We start from the raw sequence: 24,211 nt of genomic DNA on the forward strand, positions 1-24,211 counted from the left end.
GGATGCTTTGGCTTGGATGAGGACTTGGATGGTAACTTGCAGGTGAGATCACGGCAATGTGTTATATTTAGGGCTGCCTCTTAAGATGCTTTGGAAACTACAGCAGGTGTAGAATTCAGTGGTCAGGTTGCTCACTTGTGCAAGAAAGTTTGAGCATCTAACACCAATGCTGGCACAACTGTCCTGGCTGCCAATTAGTTTCCTGGCCAAATAAAAGTGCTGGTTTTGACCATGAATCCTTCAGTTGTTCAGAACCACAATGCCACAAGGACTGCCTCTCCCCAAAGGAACTGACCCAGACCATGTGCTCATCATCTGAGGCCCTTCTTCCTATTTCTGCAGTGGAGTTTTCACCCCAGGGTGGCTTACCTGGTACCGTCATTATATAACTTTAGGCACCAGGCAAAATCTTTCCTGTATAACCAGGCCTTTGGTCTTTATAACATTTTTACTGTGTAATATGTTATGCACAATTATTATTTGGCTAAATTCAAACCCTTACTCTTAGAGTATAAGTTGAAAAATTCTGCTCAAGATATATTATAGGTTCATGGGTTGCAAGATGACTTGCTCTAAATAATTCAGGTTTATGGCCACATGTAAATACATAAGGAGATCTTGCTACAGAGTGCAAGAGTTTTGTTTTTTAGGAAAGAGATTGTGTGTATACATGTTTAAAAGATAGAGAGGTCCACAGAAAATTGAGATAGAACAAATTTACCAAGAGAATAATTTATAAACACCCAAACAACCAAATATCCATTGGTTGTGCAGACTAGAGCAAAACCCACCCACACATTCATCCAGCCTTTTGTCTTATAAGCTGTTCCTTATCGTTCAATTCAGGCCTTAAAACAATGATATAGCATTTAGGGGAAAAGATGCACCCCAGCAACCCAGCACTGGAGGCTAAGATAGAAAAGATCTCCACAGCTACCATGTATTTTCCTTTAGTGCTTAGGTAGGAGGGAATAAAGGATAACCAAACACTGCAAAAGACCAACATGCTGAAAGTGATGAACTTGGCTTCATTGAAACTGTCAGGCAACTTCCTGGCAAGGAAAGCCACACAGAAACTGGCAATAGCCAGAAAGCCCATGTAACCCAGGACACAGTAAAACATAGTTACAGAACCCTCATTGCATTCTAGAACAATTTCTCCGTAAGTTGAGTGCTTATCGACATCTGGGAATGGGGGAGAAAATGCCAACCACATAATACAAATGGTTACTTGAATAAAGGAGCAGGAAATCACAATGGAGTTGGCCAGCCTCTTCCCCACCCATTTCCTCATCCTGGATCCTGGTTTGGTGGCCATGAAAGCCAGAATCACTGTGATCGTTTTTGCCAGCACACAAGAAACAGCCACTGAGAAGATGATGCCAAAAACAGGTTGTCGCAGAAGACATGTCACCTTCTGAGGCTGTCCAATGAATAGCAATGCACAAAGGAAGCAGAGCAGGAGGGAGAGGAGGAGCATGTAGGTGAGGTCCCGGTTGTTGGCTTTGACAATGGGAGTGTTGTGGTGCTTCAGAAACGTCCCTAGCACCAGAGCTGTGATGATTGAAGAGGAAAGAGAAAAACAGGCTAAACTGATCCCCAAAGGTTCTTCATAAGACAAGAAGCTGATTTCCTTCAGAATACACAAATCCTGTTTTTTGTTGGGATAATATTCATCTGGACATTTAAAACAGTCATTCATATCTGAAGAGGAAGCAGTGAGTTATGAGGTTTGTACTGGTGTCCCAAACCATGCAATCCATGCTAATCTTGCATAGATTAAAGTTTATGTAATCCTGTCATCCCAAGAGACTCCAAGCAATGACTTATCTATGAGAATTGGGCATTTTTGAATATATACAACAAAACCTCAAATGTGGTTTATTACCAAGGACAATGTTACACCACGTCCTGATTTTCCTTTTCCAAGGCAGTTTATAATCAATGTTGAAGACAATTTAGTAAACCGTTATGCTGTTTTTTGTTTTGTTTTACTCTTTATGCTATTTTCATTTTTTTAATCTAAAATGAATTAAAATGTATACTTTCTTCTCAACTAGTACATTGTGCTCGCTTCTCATGTCACACCTCTCTCTCTCTCTCTCTCTCTCTCTCTCTCTCTCTCTCTCTCTCTCTCGCAGCTGGAGGAGAAAAGGACAGAGGTGAAGAGAGAGACCTCTGGTATAGGGCGGTATATAAATTCAATAATAATACAAAAGGGGGGCTCTGAGTGAGGGGATCCCTTCCCCATTCTTTGGACCACCTGAGAAACTCAACAAACCTGCTGCTCCTGGAACTGGTTGTGGAGAGTGCAACTGAATGGGACATAGTTGTGGGCAGGCTGAGGAAGTACCATCCCGCTTGTGCCTGCTCATAAGAAACAAGAGACTAGGGTGATGCCCACTGTTTCCAGGAACTCTTCTCATTGCAAGACTTTTGTGGGTGAGCTGAGAGTTTGTTTGGACCCTACATGAGGACCCAGAGGCTGGGAGGCGGAGTGTGTCAGAAGGGAAATTATAATAATAATAATAATAATAATTTATTATTTGTACCCCGCCCATCTGGCTGGGTTTCCCCAGCCACTCTGGGCGGCTTCCATAGAAACCAAAAATACACTAAAATATCACAGATTAAAAACTTCCCTGAACAGGGCTGCCTTAAGATGCCTTCTGAATGTCAGGTAGTTATTTATCGCTTTGACATCTGATGGGAGGGCGTTCCACAGGGCAGGCGCCACTACCGAGAAGGCCCTCTGCCTGGTTCCCTGTAGCTTTGCTTCTCGCAATGAGGGAACCGCCAGAAGGCCCTCGGCGCTGGACCTCAGCATCCGGGCAGAACGATGGGGGTGGAGACGCTCCTTCAGGTATACTGGGCCGAGGCCGTTTAGGGCTTTAAAGGTCAACACCAGCACTTTGAATTGTGCTCGGAAACGTACTGGGAGCCAATGTAGGTCTTTCAAGACCGGTGTTATATGGTCTCGGCGGCCGCCCCCAGTCACCAGTCTAGCTGCCGCATTCTGGATTAGTTGTAGTTTCCGAGTCACCTTCAAAGGTAGCCCCACGTAGAGCGCATTGCAGTAGTCCAAGCGGGAGATAACCAGAGCATGCACCACTCTGGCGAGACAGTCCGCGGGCAGGTAGGGTCTCAGCCTGCGTACCAGGTGGAGTTGGTAGACAGCTGCCCTGGACACAGAATTGACCTGCGCCTCCATGGACAGCTGTGAGTCCAAAGTGACTCCCAGGCTGCGCACCTGGTCCTTCAGGGGCACAGTTACCCCATTCAGGACCAGGGAGTCCTCCACACCAGCCCGCCCCCTGTCCCCCAAAAACAGTACTTCTGTCTTGTCAGGATTCAACCTCAATCCATTAGCCGCCATCCATCCTCCAACTGCCTCCAGGCACTCACACAGGACCTTCACCGCCTTCACTGGTTCTGATTTGAAAGAGAGGTAGAGCTGGGTATCATCTGCATATTGATGGACACCCAGTCCAAACCCCCTGATGATCTCTCCCAGTGGCTTCATATAGATGTTAAAAAGCATGGGGGAGAGGACGGAACCCTGAGGCACCCCGCAAGTGAGGGCCCAGGGGTCTGAACACTCATCCCCCACCACCACTTTCTGAACACGGCCCAGGAGGAAGGAGCGAAACCACTGCATAACAGTGCCCCCAGCTCCCAGCCCCTCTAGACGGTCCAGAAGGATGTTATGGTCGATTGTATCAAAGGCCGCTGAGAGATCCAGCAGAACCAGGAAACAACTCTCACCTTTGTCCCTAGCTCGCCGGAGATCATCAACCAGCGCGACCAAGGCAGTTTCAGTCCCATGATGAGGCCTGAATCCTGATTGGAAGGGATCCAAATGGTCCGCATCCTCCAGGCGTGCCTGGAGTTGTTCAGCAACCACGCGCTCAATCACCTTGCCCAAGAATGGAAGATTTGAGACTGGGCGATAGTTGGCCATACTGGCCGGGTCTAAAGATGGTTTTTTAAGAAGCGGTTTAATGACCGCTTCTTTCAGCGGATCTGGGAATGTTCCCTCACAGAGGGAAGCATTCACCACCCCGCAGAGCCCATCGCCCAGCCCTTCCCGGCTTGCTTTTATTAGCCAGGATGGGCAAGGATCAAGGAGACAGGTGGTTGGTTTCACGCGTCCAAGCAGCCTGTCCACATCCTCGGGGGTAACGGATTGAAATTGATTCCATGCAACTTGACCAGACAGAGCTCTAGCACTCTCCCGCCCCAGCCCTGCTCCCACGGTGGTGTCTAGCTCCTTCCGAATATGAGTGATTTTATCTGCAAAAAACTTTGCAAAATCGTTGCAGGAGATCTTGGGGTCTTTACAAGGCCCCGGTGGTAAAGGTGGTTCCGTTAAATTGCGAACCACCTGAAAGAGTCTCCTGCTACTATTTTCTGCAGATGCAATAGAGGCGGTGAAGAAAGTCTTCTTCGCCGTCGCTATCGCCACTTGGTAGGCTCGAAGTTGAGCTCTAACCTGTGTCCGGTCAGATTCGGAGTGAGTTTTTTGCCACCGACGCTCTAGCCGTCTCAGCGATTGTTTCATCGCCCTCAGCTCCGAAGAAAACCACGGGGCTGTCCGGGCTCCATGCAATCGGAGAGGGCGCTTCGGAGCCAGACAGTCGATAGCCCTGGTTAACTCCGCATTCCAGCGGGCCACCAGGGAATCAGCTGAAAGGCCATCAACATGGGATAAAGCATCCCCTACCACTCTCTGGAAACCATCTGGATCCATTAAGTGGCGGGGGCGGACCATCCGAATTGGTCCCACCTCCCTGCAGAGGGGAAGGGTCGCGGAGAAGTCCAGTTGCACCAGGAAGTGATCTGACCATGGCACTTCTTTTGTTTCACTTTTACTTAGTGTCAGATCACCCACGTCACTAGAGGTGAACACCAGGTCTAAGGCATGTCCATGACTATGAGTTGGGCCAAACTTATTCAGGGACAGCCCCATGGAGGCCATGCTTTCCACGAAGTCCCGAGCGGCCCCTTGTAAGGTCGTGTCGGCATGGATGTTAAAATCCCCTAGGACAACCAAACTAGGTGTCTCCAGGAGAAAATCCGCCACGACCTGAAGCAGCTCAGACAGGGAATCCTTGGTGCAGCGGGGAGGTCGGTACACCAAAAGGAATCCTGTACTGCCCCTATTGCCCAACTTCCAGAACATGCACTCAGAAAACTGGATCTTCCCAGTAGGACGCCTGGTGCAAGCTAGTGACTTCCTAAAAATCACTGCAACCCCCCCCTCCCCGCCCACATGACCTGGGTTGCTGTGTGTAAGAGAAACCTGGTGGGCAAGCAGCGGCAAGGACAGGCCCATCTGCTTCCTCCAACCAGGTCTCCGTCACACATGCCAGGTCAAATCCTCCATCCACAATCAGGTCGTGGATGGCAGTGGTTTTATTCATCATTGACCTGGCATTACACAGCAACACCTTCAGGTCATGTAGGTTTCCCCTGTTGATTCCAGTATCCATCCGGTCAAGGCCAGACCCGGAGGCAGGGATAGTCTTCAGACAACGACTAAACCTGCCTCCTCGGTAATGACATGATCTGGTCTTAGCGTAACTCCGCCTCCTGCCCATGATCACCGAGATCGGATGTCCCAGTGCTTCCCCCCCTGTGGAACTTGTCCCAGCCATCGTGTTGGCTGGGGCCCCACTCCCAGGCAGCCCTGATCCCGCCCCTTAAAAACAAAACGCAAACTATACAGAACCAATAAAACAACAACAACAAAAAAGAACAGAACAATTATACTAAAATTAATCCCCAACCAAATATCCATCCCACCCACCCCCAACAAAGGAAAAAAGGAAAAAAGAAATAAAAATTTAAATTGCCACCGACTGCTTGAGGACATTTTAAAGCACATTAACCACCTGGAACAGGGAAGCAATGGCAGAACACTTCCCACCCTTCCCAAAAAGTTTGTTCCAAAAAGGGCCTGGGCCACGCCCCCTGGGCCAGTTGGAAAAGGCCCTGGAAGGGAGCAGGCCCTGCAGTCCTCACCCAGCCGATTAATATGTATATTGCATATTTTTATTGTTGAATGGTTTATTTAAATGTAAAGGTTCATCATTGTTGCACCCAATGTGTATGTCTTTAAGGGGCCAGAGCAAGGGTCAGAGCAAGATAACGAGACCCAGCTTTACAGCTGTGAAACGTAGCAGGTGCTGCTGAGTTGTATTTGATTAAGGTGTGTCAGCATTTGGGTGTAGTATATAAGGAGCAGCACCTAGCTCTCCCATTACCCTGGGGGATGGGTTGGTGGTTGGGTCTGGTTTGGTTGTTAATGTACTTAGTGTAAAAGGAGTTTTTGTTTTTCTTATTAAAGCCTTGTTTAAGTTATTTTTGAGTCCTTTATTTTTTTTTAATGCATGGTCTCCCCAGCAAGCTCTCTGCAGCGTTACCATACTGCAAACAGCCAACATCTTTGGTTATGGGCCCAGCTGCTGAGTGGATGACTGCATATTTTTGGACTCTGAGAAAGGTTTGAAAACTCCTTCTCCTGTTAGCGTAGTTCTGTGGGTCTGGAAGAGTTCCAGAATGGTTGACCGGGTTCCTGAAGCTGAGAAGGCTCTGGTCTTCCCACAGCTAACAGATGAGAACTATAGTTTATGGTCTTTTCGGGTGGAGGCGCTTTTGACCTCTAGAGAAGTATGGACCTATGTAACTGATGACCCTCCTGACCCTGTGACTGATGCTTGGTCGAAAGGAGATGCAAAAGCCAGGGCGATAATTAATTTGGCAGTCAGCGACCAGCAAGTAGTCTATATAAGAAATAAGAAAACTGCCAAAGAAATGTGGGACAGTCTTGCAGCAGTGCATGTTAGAAAAGAGTCAGCATCTGCATTGACGTTTTTCAAGCAGTTGTACCAGACGAAGTTGCAGCCTGGTGGTGATTTGGCAGCACACTTGAGACGTCTGGAGGCAATACGCTGCGAATTAATTCGAAGGGACATGGAGATACCTGATATTCAGTATGTTTTTATCATTCTATGTTCCCTTAATGACGACTTTGATGGCATAGCTAGCCAGATATCTGCCGTTCCACAAGCACAATTAACTGTGGAAGGGGTGACGGCAAGATTAATGGGCGAGTTGGACAGAAGGGAGGCTTGTGCCATAAGCACTCCTATTTCCAGAAAGAATGAGGAACGCCATATGCAAACCTGTGGTGATACAACTACATTTAAAGCTGCAAAGCGTTGTTGGTTCTGCAATAAACAAGGAAATTTTGCAAAGGACTGCAGATCCAAAAGAAAGCAAAGTACTCCCAAGCCTGTTTCTGTTCGTCAGTCACGGTTGTCAGCCCAGCAGCCGACATCGTATAGTAGAGACAGAAACGAGCCGCGAGTTTTCCATGCTAGGACAACAGATCGTAAAAGACTTAAACGTGCCAAGTGGAAGTCTTTTGTTGTGGACTCAGGAGCATCTCAGCATATTTGCAACGATCGAAGCTTGTTTATTTCTTTCGAAGAGGAAATTGGTAATGTACATTTAGCTAATTCACAAGTCTTGCAGTCGCTTGGCAGGGGTACTGTTAAACTTGACTCTTTAAACATTACGATAGCGAACTGCATTTACTGCCCGTCAGTGGACAATTTATTATCAGTAAGGTGTTTTGCTCGTCAAGGCATAACTGTGTGTTTCTTAAAGTCAATGTGTGAGTTTTTTGATGGGAACAAACGTCTATTATATGCCCGGGAATCTGATGGTTTATATAGACTGTATTTTCGCACCTACTCCCAATCGCCTATAAATTGCAGAGCAGCACAGTCAAGCCAGGGGTTGAGGAATGTAAGGCCACATTCCGGGTGTGTCCATGAGGCGCACAGAATTCTGGGACACCTGAATTTTGCTGATGTAATTAAGACAAAGAATATTGTTAATGGCCTCAACTTAAAACCATGTAAATTCTTTATGCAATGTCTATCCTGTTGCAAGAATAAGATTAAGGTTGCACGCAAGGGTAGGTGCTCAGATAGGAAAGTAACTGAGCCATTTGAGCATGTACATTGTGATTTAGTTGGGCCACTCCCACCATCATTAGGAGGTTCTAAGTACTGGCTTACTCTGATAGACCAGTATAGTAGATATTGTTGGACTTATGCAATAGCTGAGAAGTCCCAAGCATTTGAGAAGTACAAAGTTTTTTGCAACTGGGTAAAAACGCACTTTAACAAATCAATTAAGAACCTGTTTTCTGACCGGGGCGGGGAATTTGTTTCTGAGGATTTTGAGAAATTCCTGGAAGCGCAGGGGACTACTCATGAGTTATCTTGCCCCCGAAGTCCCTGGCAAAATGGGCTTGTTGAAGTTGTGCAGCGTGACCTACAGGCAGGGGTTAAAACGTATCTGCACGATGCTAATCTGCCCAAAGACTTTTGGGCTGAAGCGCTTAATGCGTTTTGTTATGTTAGAAATCGCAGTTATCATTCTGGTTTAGATGTCACCCCCTATGAGAAGCTGTTTAAAAAATGCCCTAATCTGAAATACCTACGCATTTGGGGTTCAGATGTAATTATGCATTATCCCGCTAAGCAGAAATTGGGTGAACGTAGTGTCCAGGGAAAATTAATGGGCTACCAGCAGGGGGCGTACAGAATTTACATACCAGCAACTGGCAAATTTCATATTACCAGAAGCATAATACAAACTGTAAATTGGAATGGAGTTGCTGTCTTCCAAGATACTGATGGTATAGATAATACTGAGGAAGAAGAGGAAGAAGCAGCAGCAGCAGCAGGAAATGGTGCTTCTGAATTAATGGAAAAAGACAAAAAGTCTGTTGAATCTGATTTGTTTGATGATTTAAAGTTAAAGGCACCCGAGGGGAGGTTAGATTCTCTTGAGTTTTCTGACCGTGAGCTTAGCCTACAGGCATCTCTTCAATCTGACAATGATTTACAACCTGAAACTAGTGGTTCACTTAGTCCCATTAAGTCTGAGGAGTCTGACTCTCCTTCCGGACTGAGACGTTCAGATAGAAAGAGACAGAAGCCCCAACGTTTTGCAGATGAACATTTTAATACTGTGTATGCCAATAAGGCAGTTTTTGAGCCAAAAAGCTACAATGATGTTCAGAAATTACCTTAAACACACCAAACATTATAGGTTGCAGTTTACAACATGTATTGACAAAGGTTTTGAAATTTTCTGCGATGCATCTCATGCAGTGGAACAAAATAATTGCAGGGGTGTATCTGGTATGGTGTTTTGTTATAACGGTTGTCCATTTGAATGGAAGTCCCAGACACAAACCATTATTTGTCTCTCCACAACAGAGAGTGAATTATGTGCATGCGTTCAGGCCACTTGTGATGTAGAATGGTATCTGCAAGTATTCGCAGACCTACAGATGCAAGTAACACTACCAGTAAAAGTTTACCTTGATTCCCAGAGCGGACTTGCTATCCTGTGTTCAGAGACCAATACGCAGCGCACTAGAGTCTTAAGGTTACGTTTGCAGTTTGTAAAGAAACTAATTGCTGACGAAATGATTGTATTTGAATATGTTCCAGGTGACAATCAAATTGCGGACATTTTTACTAAAGCACTTCCAAAGGTTACACATGAAAGACATGTACAAAATATGCTTTATGTTTTTGTTCCACAATGATGAACCGCAGGGGAAATGTTGAATGGTTTATTTAAATGTAAAGGTTCATCATTGTTGCACCCAATGTGTATGTCTTTAAGGGGCCAGAGCAAGGGTCAGAGCAAGATAACGAGACCCAGCTTTACAGCTGTGAAACGTAGCAGGTGCTGCTGAGTTGTATTTGATTAAGGTGTGTCAGCATTTGGGTGTAGTATATAAGGAGCAGCACCTAGCTCTCCCATTACCCTGGGGGATGGGTTGGTGGTTGGGTCTGGTTTGGTTGTTAATGTACTTAGTGTAAAAGGAGTTTTTGTTTTTCTTATTAAAGCCTTGTTTAAGTTATTTTTGAGTCCTTTATTTTTTTTTAATGCATGGTCTCCCCAGCAAGCTCTCTGCAGCGTTACCATACTGCAAACAGCCAACATTTATATGCAACTGTATTTCATATAAACAAAATTTCCAGAAGCCAACCCTCTTGTTTGCCAATAATGAGACAACAGGATTTTGGAAGATAAATATGAACCACAGAGGCCATAATCTTCCAAGCCTATCCCAACTTCCCTATTGTTGAGTCGATAAATAACTAGCCACACTGCATTTGTGGACCTGAATGAGACTTCAAGGAGGAGATTGCTCATAAACACAGAAACTCATACAAGGATGTCAGATGAGACCAACCCCTCTCTTTACCTGTTCTGAGGTCTTGGGATGAAGTTTAGGCAAGGAGGCCATGGGCGACCAGCTCACATTCGAAACAAGGTCAAATGATTCCACCAAGAAAACCATATTGGATTTTTGCATCTCCAACAAGTCCCTCTGACTCAGACTTACCACAATCACTTTGTGTTCCTTATTTTAGAGGCCTATTTCTTTACATATAGCCAATCATATTAAAAAAACTCTGGGTCTTACCCTCATATGAAATCTTCCCTGCTGGGCATGAGATGCAATCATAACAGCAAAATGGCTCCCCTTCCTTCACTTTCTTGCTAAAACCTGGCTTGCAAGTCTCAGTGCATAGGGAAAGAGGTCGTGTCTAATCCACAAATGAAAGAGGACAACAATTATATTTTAATATTATTACCTTGGAAGTTCTGAGGTTGTAGGGCAGAGGGGGCCCAGATCTTTGTTTACCAAAAAAGAAGCCAAATTTAATAGGTGGGTTGGATCCAGGTAAATCTCTACATTTCCCACATATGATATATATGATATGAGGTCTGGGACAAATGGGCATGCTCTGAACAAAACACAGTTCAAAACAATTTGCCTCAGGTGCAAATTGGGGAGGGTTTCTAGGCCACATTTGGTTTCCCATCCCTGCACAAGAGATTTTGAGAAGTGGGCAGTGGAGCTGTCCAACTATCATGTTATATCCTAATGATGTCATATGATTAAGAGGTGGGCAGCCCTACCCACATGAAAAAATAGACCTGTGACACCAAGGCTAATAAAATATAAAATATCGAATTTCCAAAATCGTATTGCCATTACACAAATCTATGGTGCAACCACATTTGGAATACTGTGTACAGTTCAGATCACCTCAAAATGGACATTGTAGAGTTGGGGAAAGTTCGGAAAAGGGGAACTAATACAATCAAGTGGATGGGGTGACTCCCTTACAAAGAAAGGTTACAGGTTTGGGACTTCTTTAATTTAAATGAAAAATGAATGAGAGGTGATTTGGTAGAAATTTACAAAGTTAAGCTTGGCATAGGGGAGGTGGATAGAGAAAAGTGTTTCTCCCTCTCTCATAACACTGGAACTCATAGACATCTGATGATGATTCAGGACATTCAGAAAGTACTACTTCAGTCACCTCATATTTAAATAAATTTCAAGTATTATTCTGCTTTTTGAGGTGCACCTTTTCCCTTGTTCTCTTGCTTGCATCTTCGTAACTGAGATGGCCATCTGCCATGTTTAATTATTCAAAATGTTTTTCCCTCCTACCCTATAGATCTAGAAAAGCTATAGTCATTGTCCTACTGTGTATATATGTATATATGTATACATATATCTATATCTATATCTATATAGATGATAGATAGATGCGGTCAGCTCTTCCTGACGCCGATTCCAAGCAGTGCGTGCTGGTTAGCTTCAGCTCGGAATTATAATTGGAAATATATGATTGGAATGAGGCTGAAGCACATACATCAAGTAACGCTCGAGAGATAAGACTGCTGATTAATGGATCTCTGTGACCGGGAGTGATGGACGGATAAATAAATCTTCTGATGAATCACCATTAAGAGACTGTATGTTTGGAATGAAGGGGGGGTGGAGGAAAAAAACTTTTTTCTTTGTACTATGTGATATTAATAACCCTTCACCCCAGAAAGAAACAAGATCGTTGCGTTTTACTAATCACAAGCAGGAGTTAAAAACTGTGTGGGATGGATTATAGCCAAAGAAAGGATTGGTAAACAATGAGAACGGAGGAAAATTCTATGACGCAGTCAGAAAATGGTGTCTCACTAAGACAGGCTTGCCGGAGAAAGAAGGACAGGGGGAGGAGAATCAGGACCATTGGAATGAGAAGGATTTCTGGAATGTAATTTTGACCTGACAGAGCCTCCTGATATACTGGCAAGTCTGAGAAAAGTAAAGGACAGACCGAAGATTTTTTTTTTTTTTTAATGGAAGTGAGGAACAGTGGCTGTCCCTGAGCGATATGATCTTTGGAGAGTACAAAACCCGCACAGAGCATGTCTGTTTCCAATCTGCTTGTGAAAATTATCAGAGATCGCAAAGAAAGGAATATACGATAACAACAAGAAGATGAAGAAAGTAATAAAGGACTATCTGGATTGAACTGGATAGAAGTGTTTAATTAATGCAGCAATATAAGTGATGTTTGGACTTGTCCGGAGTTTGATGTATGGGTACCCCCAACAAAATTTAAAATTCGGCTGTATAATTTGGAACTAATGTGATTTGGATAATGTGATGTGATTGGCCTGTTAATAAAAATTATTTTTTTAAAAAAAGAATTGTGCCTGGAAGAGTTTGGATGTGGAGCCAATCTGGTTCCTCCCCCTTCTTGATTGGCCAGTTGGGATCTGCATGCCTATCCATGTTCCTCCGCTGGAACACATCACCTTTTACTGTAAACCACTCTCTGATCCCCTGATGAAAGGCAATATATTATAAATAAACTTATGTCATCTCCATATGAAAATTGGGATGTGGCAGATTTACCCCCACTCAACGATAGGAGCAGCATTGCAATGAATACTCTCCTAACTCTACCATATTATCATGCTACTCAAGTAGTGACATTACTCCCATTACCCCACAGGTGGACATTAGGCCAATGTCTTTCCCACATTACCCAGTGGCTCTAGAATCCAGACATTAAGTATATGGAGAGACTGAGCTTAAACATACAGAAGAAGGCTCTTGTAAAGATTAAGTAGCGTTAATGAAGTTCAAGTGGTAAAAATGCTTAAGAAAAAACTACATCCTATTTTAAAAACAGCAGCAGGAGCAACCATAATTCAACTACAGTGGTACCTCAATTTACAAATGACTCAGGTTACAAACGGTTCAGGTTACAGACTCCACTAACCTGGAAGAGTTACCTCAAGTTGAGAACTTTGCCCCAGGATGAGAACGGAAATTGTGTACCAGCAGCATAGTGGCAGCAGCAAGAGGCCCCATTAGCAGAAGCGCGCCTCTAGTTAAGAACAGTTTCAGGTTAAGAACTGACCTCCGGAACGAATTAAGTTCATAAATTGGATCCTCCTAACAGAGGGTCCATGTTGTGCTCGGCCCTGAAACTCTTCCCTAACCAGCTTGTGGGCAGGGCTTGCCCCACTCCAAGCCGGTGGTGCCACAGTTATGCCAATGGCCTTTAGCCAATCAGCGGAATGGCAAGATTGGGGGTTAGGGGTATCTATTTGGCAGCACAATGTAGGGACCTCCTTTTGCTTCACGCTGCCGAACACCCGCCCACCCACCCGTTAATTAGGTCGTGTTTGGCCTTGCTTTGGACTTCGGTTGGTCACCTGTTTTTGGAATGGGGGCCAGGTAGGAATTTTTTCCAATGTGGCAGATTGGCTGTGGCCACTTGGTTTTCGCCTACCTCTTAGCAATCGTCACAACTTTGTAAGGTTTAGCGGTTAGGCATTGGTTTAGGGAAATGTGGGAAGGAGAGGTGCGGCCATCATCTGTCCCTCCAATGAATAGTGTATTCCATTAAAGGAATCTGGGGGTCTGGATCTCATCTGAAGCCTGGAGAGGGGCTAGGGCCATGCCAGGACCCATGGGAACCCCAGGGGTGAGAACCAGTCAATATACACTGACGGAGATCCCCCTGCTGGTTGTTTACCCTTCCAGACTTCCTGTAGGGTGTGGCAGGAGCCAGATATAGTTTGATACCAATGCCTAAGCCAATACCAGTCATATTTGTGTATTTTAATAAAGTTGTGGCCAAAATTTGTCCATTAACATTTAAACTAAATTCTGTCTCCACTGTGTCTTTATTTCCATTCAGGATGGGTTTGGGGGCTCGAAGCACAACTAGAGGTACCACTGCAGTGTTAACAAATATAATTGTAATGGTGCATGCCAATCTGAACTTCTTCTGTAGTTTATACAGAAGACACTCAATGAACGATCTTGAACCTGGTACTTGTCTTTATCCTAATCATGACCAGGAAGTTATAACTAAGTATCTGGACCTCTTAATACCTGCAGTACAGATCAGCACACTAATCCTCTGTTATCAGTAAAGTTTCCCGTAGGAAAGAATGGAGTTTTGCACAGACAATGAAACCTTCCTAAAGTAAAATCATGATTCAGGAAACATACAGATAACCAAGATTTATTCTCAGTTACTGAATGTATCTGCACTGGTTCTATATAGATTACAAATTCTATTTTCATGGTTGTTTTCTTGCTATGTGTATAGCAGAGCAGGAATGAAAAACAAATGAATAAAACCTGGTTTGAGTAATTTCAATATTCATGCTGAGGCCAGTGTCTCTGAAGCAGCTAAAGTCTTAAAAGATTTCACAACAGCCTTCTTCTTTTTTCATTGTATGTGTATATGTTTGCATTTAAGCTGTGCCAACTCCCCATATAAATATATGTATACTTTTAGATAGTGACAAGATCATGGGTGACTTGCAAACTTTCACATGTAATTTGATTCATTATTTATTTATCATAGCTAGTTGTTGTTGTTGTTGTTATTGTTGTTGAAACACCACTTAACAGCAAACAGCAAAGACTCAGAAATATGCATTCTTCAAGGCTTCCTTCTTATTAGCTGTTCCCGGTTGTTCAGCTCAGGTCTCAGCAAAATAATGTAGCATTTGGGGGAAAAGATGCAACCCAGCAACCCAGCACTGGAGGCTAAGATAGAAAAGATCTCCACTGCTACCATGTACTTCCCCTTAGTGCTCAGGTAGGATGGAATAAAGGATAACCAAACACTGCAAAAAAGTAACATACTGAAAGTGATAAACTTGGCTTCGTTGAAACTGTCAGGCAACCTTCTGGCAAGGAAAGCCACAGTAAAGCTCACAAAAGCCAGGAGCCCCATGTAGCCCAGAACACAGTAAAACATAGTCACCGATCCCTCATTACATTCTAGTACAATTTGTTCAGTCCATGAGTGCATGTCAACATCTGGGAATGGAGGATTGGCTACCAGCCACGTGATGCAGAGTCCTACTTGAACAAAGGAGCAGGAAAACACAATGGTGTTTGCCAGTCCTTTCCCCACCCATTTCCTCATCCTGGATCCTGGTTTGGTGGCCAGGAAAGCCAGAACTACTGTGATGGTTTTTGCCAACACACAAGAAACAGCCACTGAGAAGATGATGCCAAAAGCAGTTTGCCGGAAGAAACATGTCACAATGTGAGTCTTGCCAATAAATAGCAGAGCACTCAGGAAACAGAGCAGAAGTGAAACGAGAAGGGTGTAGGTGAGGTTCCGGTTGTTGGCTTTGACAATGGGAGTATCCTTCCACTTCACAAATATTCCCAGCACCAAAGCTGTGATCAAAAAAAGGCAAAGAGCAAAAGAGGCTAAGATGATCCCCAAAGGTTCTCCAAAAGTCAAGTAGCTGATTCGCTTGGGAATGCATAGCTCCTGATTTTTATTTGGAAAAGTTTCATCTGTGCATTCATAACAGTCGCTCAGGTCTGAAAAATAAAGGTGTGCTCTCACTCTCAGATATGTGTACTAAATTTATTCAACATGCCATAACATCTCCTCTTGCGTAGATACAAGGGATATATTAGTCATTTGTATTCCACCTTTCAATTTAAAAAATGTTAAGACAGATACAAGCAAAACATGGGAAACAATTAATTAGCTTCTTATTGAAATGAATGTTACTATTTTGCACTTTGAGTTTGACATTTCTTTTCAATTAAAGTATCTGAAGACTTTAAACAAAATGATAGCTTTTGCAAATTGCAATGACTCATCATTTTACTGATGGTGTTCAAAACAAAAGTTAAAAGTAAAACTGAATATGCAACACTGAACAGTCCTCAAATATCATCAGAATTATCTTTTTCTTTAATTTTCTATCCAGAGTTACCAAATCATTCTATTAAAGAAAGATTTGTATGGAACTTGTAAATTAGGGCTGCCAAACGTCTGGGTTTTCCCTATGTATGGCAACCCAATGTAAATACCAAAGAAAAGCAACCCCAGAATTCATGTTTTGCCAAATTACATCCATTCTAGGTAGAATGTATTTCTTACCCTCACGGTCTGAAATCTTCCCTTCTGGACACGGAATGCAATCATAGCAGCAAAATGGTTTCCCCTCCTTCACTTTCTTGCTAAAACCAGGATGGCAGCTGTCAGTACAAACTGAGAGTGGACGAGTCTAAGAAGGCAAATGAAAGAGAATTGTGTTGGTTAGGCATTGTTTGACCTTGTGTGGGGGAGGGGAGGTGTGGCCATCACCTGCCCCTCCATGCTTAAAGGTATCCTGTTAAAGGAATCTGGGGGTGTTGATCTTGTCCGAAGCCCAGTCAGGGGCTAGGGCCATGACACAACCCAGATGGGAACACTAGGGGGAGCTCCCCCTTCCGGTAGTTTACCTTTACCAGACTTTCTGTGCAGTGGGCAGGAGTCAGATATAGTCAGGTCCAATCAATGCCTAAGCCGATATCACTTATATTCTGTAATTCAATAAAGTTCTGCCCAAATTTGCCCAGTAACATAAACCTAATATCCATGTCCTTGTGTGAGTTATTTCCCAACGAGGGGGTGGCTGCGGGGTCTCGACATGCAATAGCAGTTTTGAAAACAATGCGCTTTGGTAAGCCCAGAAAAGATTGTTAAGTTCTGAGCTGATAAAAACACTAATGCACTATTTCTTTGATTATATTTCTATGCAGCTTTTCATTCAAATGAATCCGAAAGTGGCTTACAAACAAACAACAACAACAACATGATAGAACACCGATGCAGCATAAATCATATAGAATAATTAACATATCATTAGTGAAACCATCCAGAAAAGACTTAACAAAGCAACAACTAAAAAAATAAGCTGAACATCATAATTAAAGGAAAAGTCGTATTGTATGATTAACTAATCAATACAGCATCTGAAAACCATACTAACAATATTACCAAATAGCAACCAAATAATAAACTAAGCACTGCTAAGTTCATACACACTCTCCATACCATCAGGACTCATAATCTTTCACCCTATTCATCTCATTAAGATACACATAACACCCATGGCAGCAACTCTCTTCTGAAGGCTTCTTCTGCTGGAGCAGAAGAACCACAGGTGATGGCCAACACAGAATCTCTCTCCATTTAAGGTTCTTCCTCTGGGAATAGCTCCCTTATGAAGGCTCCTAGGGCTGGAGAATTCAAAATGGTATTTGATATAATTACCAGAGGTGCAAATTTGTTCTCTTGCAACAAAAACACCAAAGTGTCTTTCACACCTTAAAGATGAACAAATGTATTTGAGCACAAACTTTTGTGGACTACAGCTTATTTCACAAGATGCTAGAATGGTTATCACAAGTTGCTGGAGGCTGGGGAATTATAAATTGTTACTTCAGAGATAAATGAAATCCAGAAAACTCCCAAGAAATTCACATTGCACAGAAGGACAGCAGCCATATAGGGATCAAAGCTCAGTTCCTCAACTGCTAACAGCAGCAATTTACCTGGTTAAACCAGCTGTGCCAAATTATGACATCCTCATTGATAGTGAACACTTGGTTTGGAAGAGCCTCAGGATCTAACTGGCCAATTTTCTGTTTAGTTTGGTTTGACGAAAAAATCCAGTTGATCACATCAAATCTAGCCACTAGCTCCCCATTCTTGTCAAAGGAAACTGTGTCCCCAGCACTGTTGTTAAATGAGACAGTTCTCAGGGAATGATGGACCTAAATTGAAAAGGGAAAGAGTAGATTGGGAGAAATGCTGTTACGTATCTTCATTGCAAATTCATACATGATTATCTAAGACTATGTCCAGGGGCAGACTTCAGTAATATGGCACCCTGGGCAAGGACAAAATTTGGTGCCCCCAAAATATTTCTTGTTTTTACAATAATTCATTTTTATTCATTATTATTTTGTGCCCCCATCGGCTTGCTGCTGTGTGTGGGAACTGCCTGCACTGCCCTAAATCCAGTGCTGCTATTTCTCTTTGAACTAAGTAAAATTGGCCTCTCTATGTATAGTTTTGATCATCTCATACCTAACTGATCACTGTGCTTTGTTTGGGATTGGGCTTCTGCTCCTAGCTAAGGTTTTCTCATAGTCTTCTATTAGAAGCAGCTCTGAAGTAGTGAACCCAACAAAACTAGGGGTTCGATCCTATGGATGGTTTATTTATATACCCCTTTTGGCCAAAATGTAAAATGGACCCCTTTTGATGATAAATATTGGAACCCAACTCAATTTTGCTATAGGCAGTTGCCCATATCAACTCCATAGCAAACAACCGAAACAGTTGGGTTCCTTCAGCAACAAATGAAACTATTTTCCAATTTAATCAGGAATAGCTTGGTTCTCAAGTTCCATTGAGTTCCCGATGAAAAAAAGCCCTGTGCAGACATACATACTGTACTGTGCTTATGTTACCCACAGAGATAATGGAGACAAATAATTTAATTGTAGAGAGTAGAAAGAGGGTGAAAACGTGAACACTGATACAGTTTGGGGAGACATTTAGTACATGGATGAAGGTGTAGTTTCACCCCCCAAAAATGTGCACTGCCATATGAGGATGTTAAGCATTTTGTTTTTATTATTACATTTATACTCCACCCTTCCTCCCAAAGGAGCCCAAGTTGGCAAAGAATTCCTACATTACCTGCCATGGACGTAGATTCTGAAGCTTCAGTCTCCCTCCATTCACCAGCCCCATGTATTTGAATCTAGAGGAGGACATGGCATGCAAAGCATGGGCCACAGCATAGATAGCATTGTAGATGCTGTAGCTGTGGCCAATCATACTCATTTCAAAAAATGGTGCTGTAAGGCTCTCCAGCTTCTCTTCCTCAGTGCAAATGTCCCCTTCTACCACATCCATATCTTGATGCAGAAATACACAGCCGAAGGCATTTTGCCAGAAGTCCCTGATGAAACCATCTCCTGCCGTGTTAGAGGGTTTTCTGCTCTCAACAAATTGGTGAAAACGTGGGAGATTACTGGAGTGAATTTGTAAGGATATGGCTCCAGGGAAAATTTGCATATCCCAATCCTTCTGAAAAACAAATGAAGTGAGCTCCACCTGGGCTGTTCTAATCCACACTTTGCCTTTTGGATAATCTGACACCTGCTTTTCTTCTGATAAAAATGGGAAAAATCTAAAAAATGCCATGGAATAAGACGGTCCATATGCCAGCATAGCACTGGCTTTGCTGGCCATCACCTTGACATATATTTTTGCCCCATGGGCAAGAATCTCTTTAACATTGGGGACAAAAGTTAGTGTGGGGATTCTTACTATGAAATCAAAACAGATGCCATTCTGGGAAAACATTGGAACCACAGTTTGCACAAATCTTTCTCCTTCAGTAGTATCCATGACAACAACCCCAACCCATGTCCATTTGAAATGCAGAAGCAAAGACAGAATCCCCTCATACTGAATGGTTTCCTTCGGAATCATCTGATAGAATGGGAGGCCTGGTGTTTTATCATTCATCACCGGGGCAGGGCTATATACTAGCTAAAAGAAGATTTAAGAGAGAAGGAAATGAAGATAATATATATATATATAAAGTAAGTATACAATTGTTATGGGCCTTTCCAGTGTTCTGAACCATTTGCTTTCTTTATAACAGCAATCATCATCATTGTTGTTGCTTGAATTTATCAGTCACTTTATCTAATAAAAAGTCACAAAGTGACTTGCACAGAAAAAATATGTCACATAAAATAAATTTAATACATAACAATTTAAGTTAATAAACAATACAATACTTAAAATGTTCATTTAGTAACATATTAACAAGTAGAAGTCCTACCCACCCCACTTAAATGTAAGCACTAGAACAAAACCAAGAGCAAATAATGTATTTGTATATGTATTTGTATTTGTATATGTATTTGTTCTTGTATTTTTCAGATTGAGAGTATATAAATGTTCTATATTGTTAAAATGGGGGGGTGAATAAAAAAAATTATGAAGAAAATAAAAATAAAAGGTAACCGCTACTACCGTTGGAGGCAACATTAATGAACAAAAGTCCGAGGTCAGCAAAGTGGACTTGAGGACTAAAGACAGACAAGGATGGTGCTAGGCCGCTCACACTAGGGACAGTATTCCCCACATATGATTTCACCACTGAAAAATCACATTCTCATAGGGCTCCACACTTCCATCAGGTGGGGATCACATAGAAGCAACTCTGATGAAGACCACTAGGTCTAATCTTGCAAAACAACTGCTGTATTGGCAGCACACTTTTGAAATACCCCTGCTTCATCGGGCTGATGGAAGTATTGGAATGGGGATTACTCAGCTCATAATGCCAATTCATTAAACATTACATTTCTTCCATCATTATGTGTATATATTCCCTCTAGCATTGGAGGCAGTATACTACTGGATACCAGTTGCTGAGGATCATGTTCATTCATTAACAGCTACATTACTCTTAAGCAGGGGTCCTCAAACTTTTTACACAGGTGCCTAGTTCACTGTACCTCAGACACTGTTGGGGGCCAGACGATAGTTTGAAAAAAATATGAATGAATTCCTATGTACACTGCACATATTTTATTTGTAGTGCACAAAAAACAGGAAAATCAATACAATTTTTAAAATGAAGAACGACTTTAATCAACATGAACTTATAAGTATTTCAATGGGAAGTATGGGCCTGGTTTTGGCAAATGAGATGGTCAATATCCGGTTCCATATTTATCACTGCTAGTCGTAGCAAGTGATGCAAGTGTTCATCAGTTAGTCTGGATCTGGCTCTGGCTGGAGATTTCAGATGTTTCATTCGGGGAAAAGTCTGTTCACAGACATAGGTGTACCCATAAACATCTTACCTGGGGCATCTTGTAGATATCCAAGATATTTGCCACATGAAGGGAGGTTTCAGAGTCCAGTCCTCCAATGACAGCTATTAGGTTATTCGGGGTGTAACATACATAGTTAGGGAAATATCTCTCCAATGTGGACATGAGTAACATGGTGGCATGATAGGTCCTCATTGCAGTAAAATGACTGTCATAGATGTCGAAACCCAAAGTGACATTGGGTAAGAGCTGAGGGTTATCATTGATCTCCTTTACTGCAAATTCCAAGGCCAAGATATGCTGGTAATTTTTAGGTACTACTCTAAAACAAGAGTTACATTCTGCATTAGAATAGATACATTACAATGACAGTATGCAGAATTTCACATTTTGATGAACGCTATCAGTTGTTTAACACCATCAGTGTTAAAACTTGGAATTCCGGATAAGGTTGTGATAATTTACTTACGTAGAGAAGGCTCTACTGTAATCTATATGATTCAAAATAGCTTGGAAACACTATTTTGCACTCCCTTACACATAAACACTGTTTCTAATTATATGTCTAATTATGTTATAATCCTACAGTATGTACATTCATATGAATAACCTTCTTATTATATACTATAATAAGGGTAGAGTGTGATAATAAACACACAGGGTTACTGTGATAATAAAAGGGGGAGGGAAAGAATCATATTGAGCTCCTTGGAGAAGTAAGTAAGTAAGTAAGTAAGTAACGTTTCTAGGACTGATCTCATCACACTATGACATTTCTTACTCTGCACAAATGAAGAAAGTGGAAAAAATAAAAATAAAAAAATCTTACATCAACTCTTCAGCTGATACTGGAGGTGGTATTTCAGTGAACGATATTGAGCTGGACACGATGAAACTTTGAGAGGCAATGACACCAATGATGAGGTCTCCTTTCTGATGGTATTTGTGCAGTGGACTGTGTGGATACTGGACCCTGCATTTAACGGGAGCCTTGCATGCCATATGAGGAAGCCGAATGAGCAGCAACACCACAAGGACCATCATTCTCAGCACAAGTGCAAATACTCATTCTATATGCAGATTCGCTTATTTCCATCTACAGAAACGCCACGTGTGCCACCATTATTACAATGGCCTGATGAACTTGAAATCTAAATCTCAAAATACACTGTATATATATCTATACATCCCTTCTTAATCACTAGACCTGTCTCTGAATACTAGAAATTATTTTTTTGACATTTAGCAGACTGTGTTATGAGTGGAAACTACAGCTCCCCAAGGGTTTTTGAAAGACAACAAAAATAATTATAGGTCTTTAACTGCAGGGTATGATAATCATCAAATTAAAGTTAGAGCCATTCTGGTGATTTTCAGGGAGGAGGGGGGATGTTTCCGACATCAGAACAAAAGCTTTCATTTTTATACTTGACAGGGTGTTGAAAGGCGCTTGGGGTTTGAATGACCTATCAAGAGTAAAGGCTACCACAAGTAGATGAATTAACATCTGATAATAAGATAGGCCTGCTTTTGAATTTGAGGCTGACAATGTGAATGCTTTGAACCCTTGCTTGACAGTTAGGCACTGCAACACCCCCCTACTCAGTAATAATTAGTGATGTCATTGACATCCTCCCCAATATGGTTCAATATACAAATTTATCCAGCATGTTTTAATAATGATGGCCCTCATGCTCAGAATGTTAGCATGAAACTGTGAGCATGCAGTGTTGTTGATCAGTAGAGCAGATGTACAAAAAGACAATAATGTAAAGTGTTAAGTGTGTACTCTGAAAGAATCCTTCTACATCACTGAGCATGTAAACAGCCACATTCTAGAGTGATTGAGAGAAAAATCCCCCTCCGTGCTATGCGAGCCTTGGGCATGTGAACGCAACATGTGCTCGCTCTGGAGGGCATTCATTCAAAGCCTTTGAAGTGCTCATAAAGAAAGTATGATAAAAAAGGCCACTGAAGATGAGCTCTCCTGGTTGAAAGTACTAGTGATGAATGGGGTGGGGAGCCCACATTCTGCAGATATCAAAACAGGTTTGCACACCATGTGTGGAATCAGCAACAGCACATATCACTATTATCCCTATCCTGAACAGAAATCTTACATCTGACTGAAGAGTCTTCTATTCACCTCTACTGCATGCTTTCTCTGTTTCTAGGTTTCTGATTCAAATAGTAATGGGTTATATATGCCTTATTTTTCAATGTCTGAGTACTCCACAGGTAAATTAGCAGGTTGCCCAATTCATTGTAGTTGTTCTAATAATCACACATTACTTAACACAAAGTTGTGTATTCCCTGTAATCCTGCTGAATAATGTTTGCCACATCTTCAGTAATTGGATAGTCTTGAATCATTGCAAGGAATGCAGCTAAACACTTGGTTCTGGGGCAAGAGATAATAAATATATTATTTTGTGACAGAACTGCCACATATGAAGATACAATTGCATCTCAGCTCCTGAACACCTTGGGAGTCGAACGTGCTGGCTCCCCAACGATCAAAAACTGGAAGTGAGTGTTACGGTTTTCGAACATTCTTTTGGAATCCGAATGTCTGATGGGGCTTCCGCAGCTTCTGATTGGCTGCAGGAGTTCCCTGCAGCCAATCAGAAGCCACACTTTGGAAGTTGAACATTTTGGAAGTTGAAAGGACTTCCAGAACAGATTTTATTCAACTTCCGAGGTACGACTGTACATTAATATTTTTTATTCCGGAGTCTACAATCTTTTTAAATTACTGAATTTATTTTCACTGGCTCTATATGGCTTAGAAATTCTATTTTCATGGTTGTTTTCCTGCTATGTGTATAGCAGAGCTGGAACGAAGAACCAGTGAATAAAACCTGGTTTGAATATTTCAACATTCATGCTGAGGCCAGTGTCTCTGGAGCAGCTAAAGTTTTAATAGATTTCAGTTTCTGGTTATGTCACAAGTCAATGGCGATAGCTCCCCACTGCCCTCCACAGGCAGCAGGAAGGTTCAGGCAGGGGAACGCCTGGATTTATGAGGCAAAAATCCCAGCAATGTTCCCCAATGGGGTCTGGGGAGCTCGCTGCTTCCCACTGTGCTGCTCAAGCCTGTGTCTGCCA

At 42.5% G+C, this 24,211-nt stretch overlaps 1 protein-coding gene across 1 annotated transcript; it reads right to left on the bottom strand.

The window, feature by feature from the left end:
* Nucleotides 1-799: 799 nt before the first annotated feature.
* On the bottom strand, nucleotides 800-22,144 carry LOC128398840 (vomeronasal type-2 receptor 26-like). Its single transcript, XM_053360098.1, has 5 exons — nucleotides 21,933-22,144; nucleotides 21,134-21,425; nucleotides 17,786-18,007; nucleotides 16,347-16,473; nucleotides 800-1,704 (listed from the first exon to the last, which is right to left on the bottom strand). The coding sequence occupies exons 1-5, from the start codon at nucleotides 22,142-22,144 to the stop codon at nucleotides 800-802; spliced, it is 1,758 nt and encodes a 585-aa protein (XP_053216073.1).
* Between the last annotated feature and the right edge of the window lie 2,067 nt (nucleotides 22,145-24,211).

The sequence above is a fragment of the Podarcis raffonei genome, chromosome 13, assembly GCF_027172205.1.
Source record: "Podarcis raffonei isolate rPodRaf1 chromosome 13, rPodRaf1.pri, whole genome shotgun sequence".
Lineage (NCBI taxonomy): Eukaryota > Metazoa > Chordata > Lepidosauria > Squamata > Lacertidae > Podarcis > Podarcis raffonei.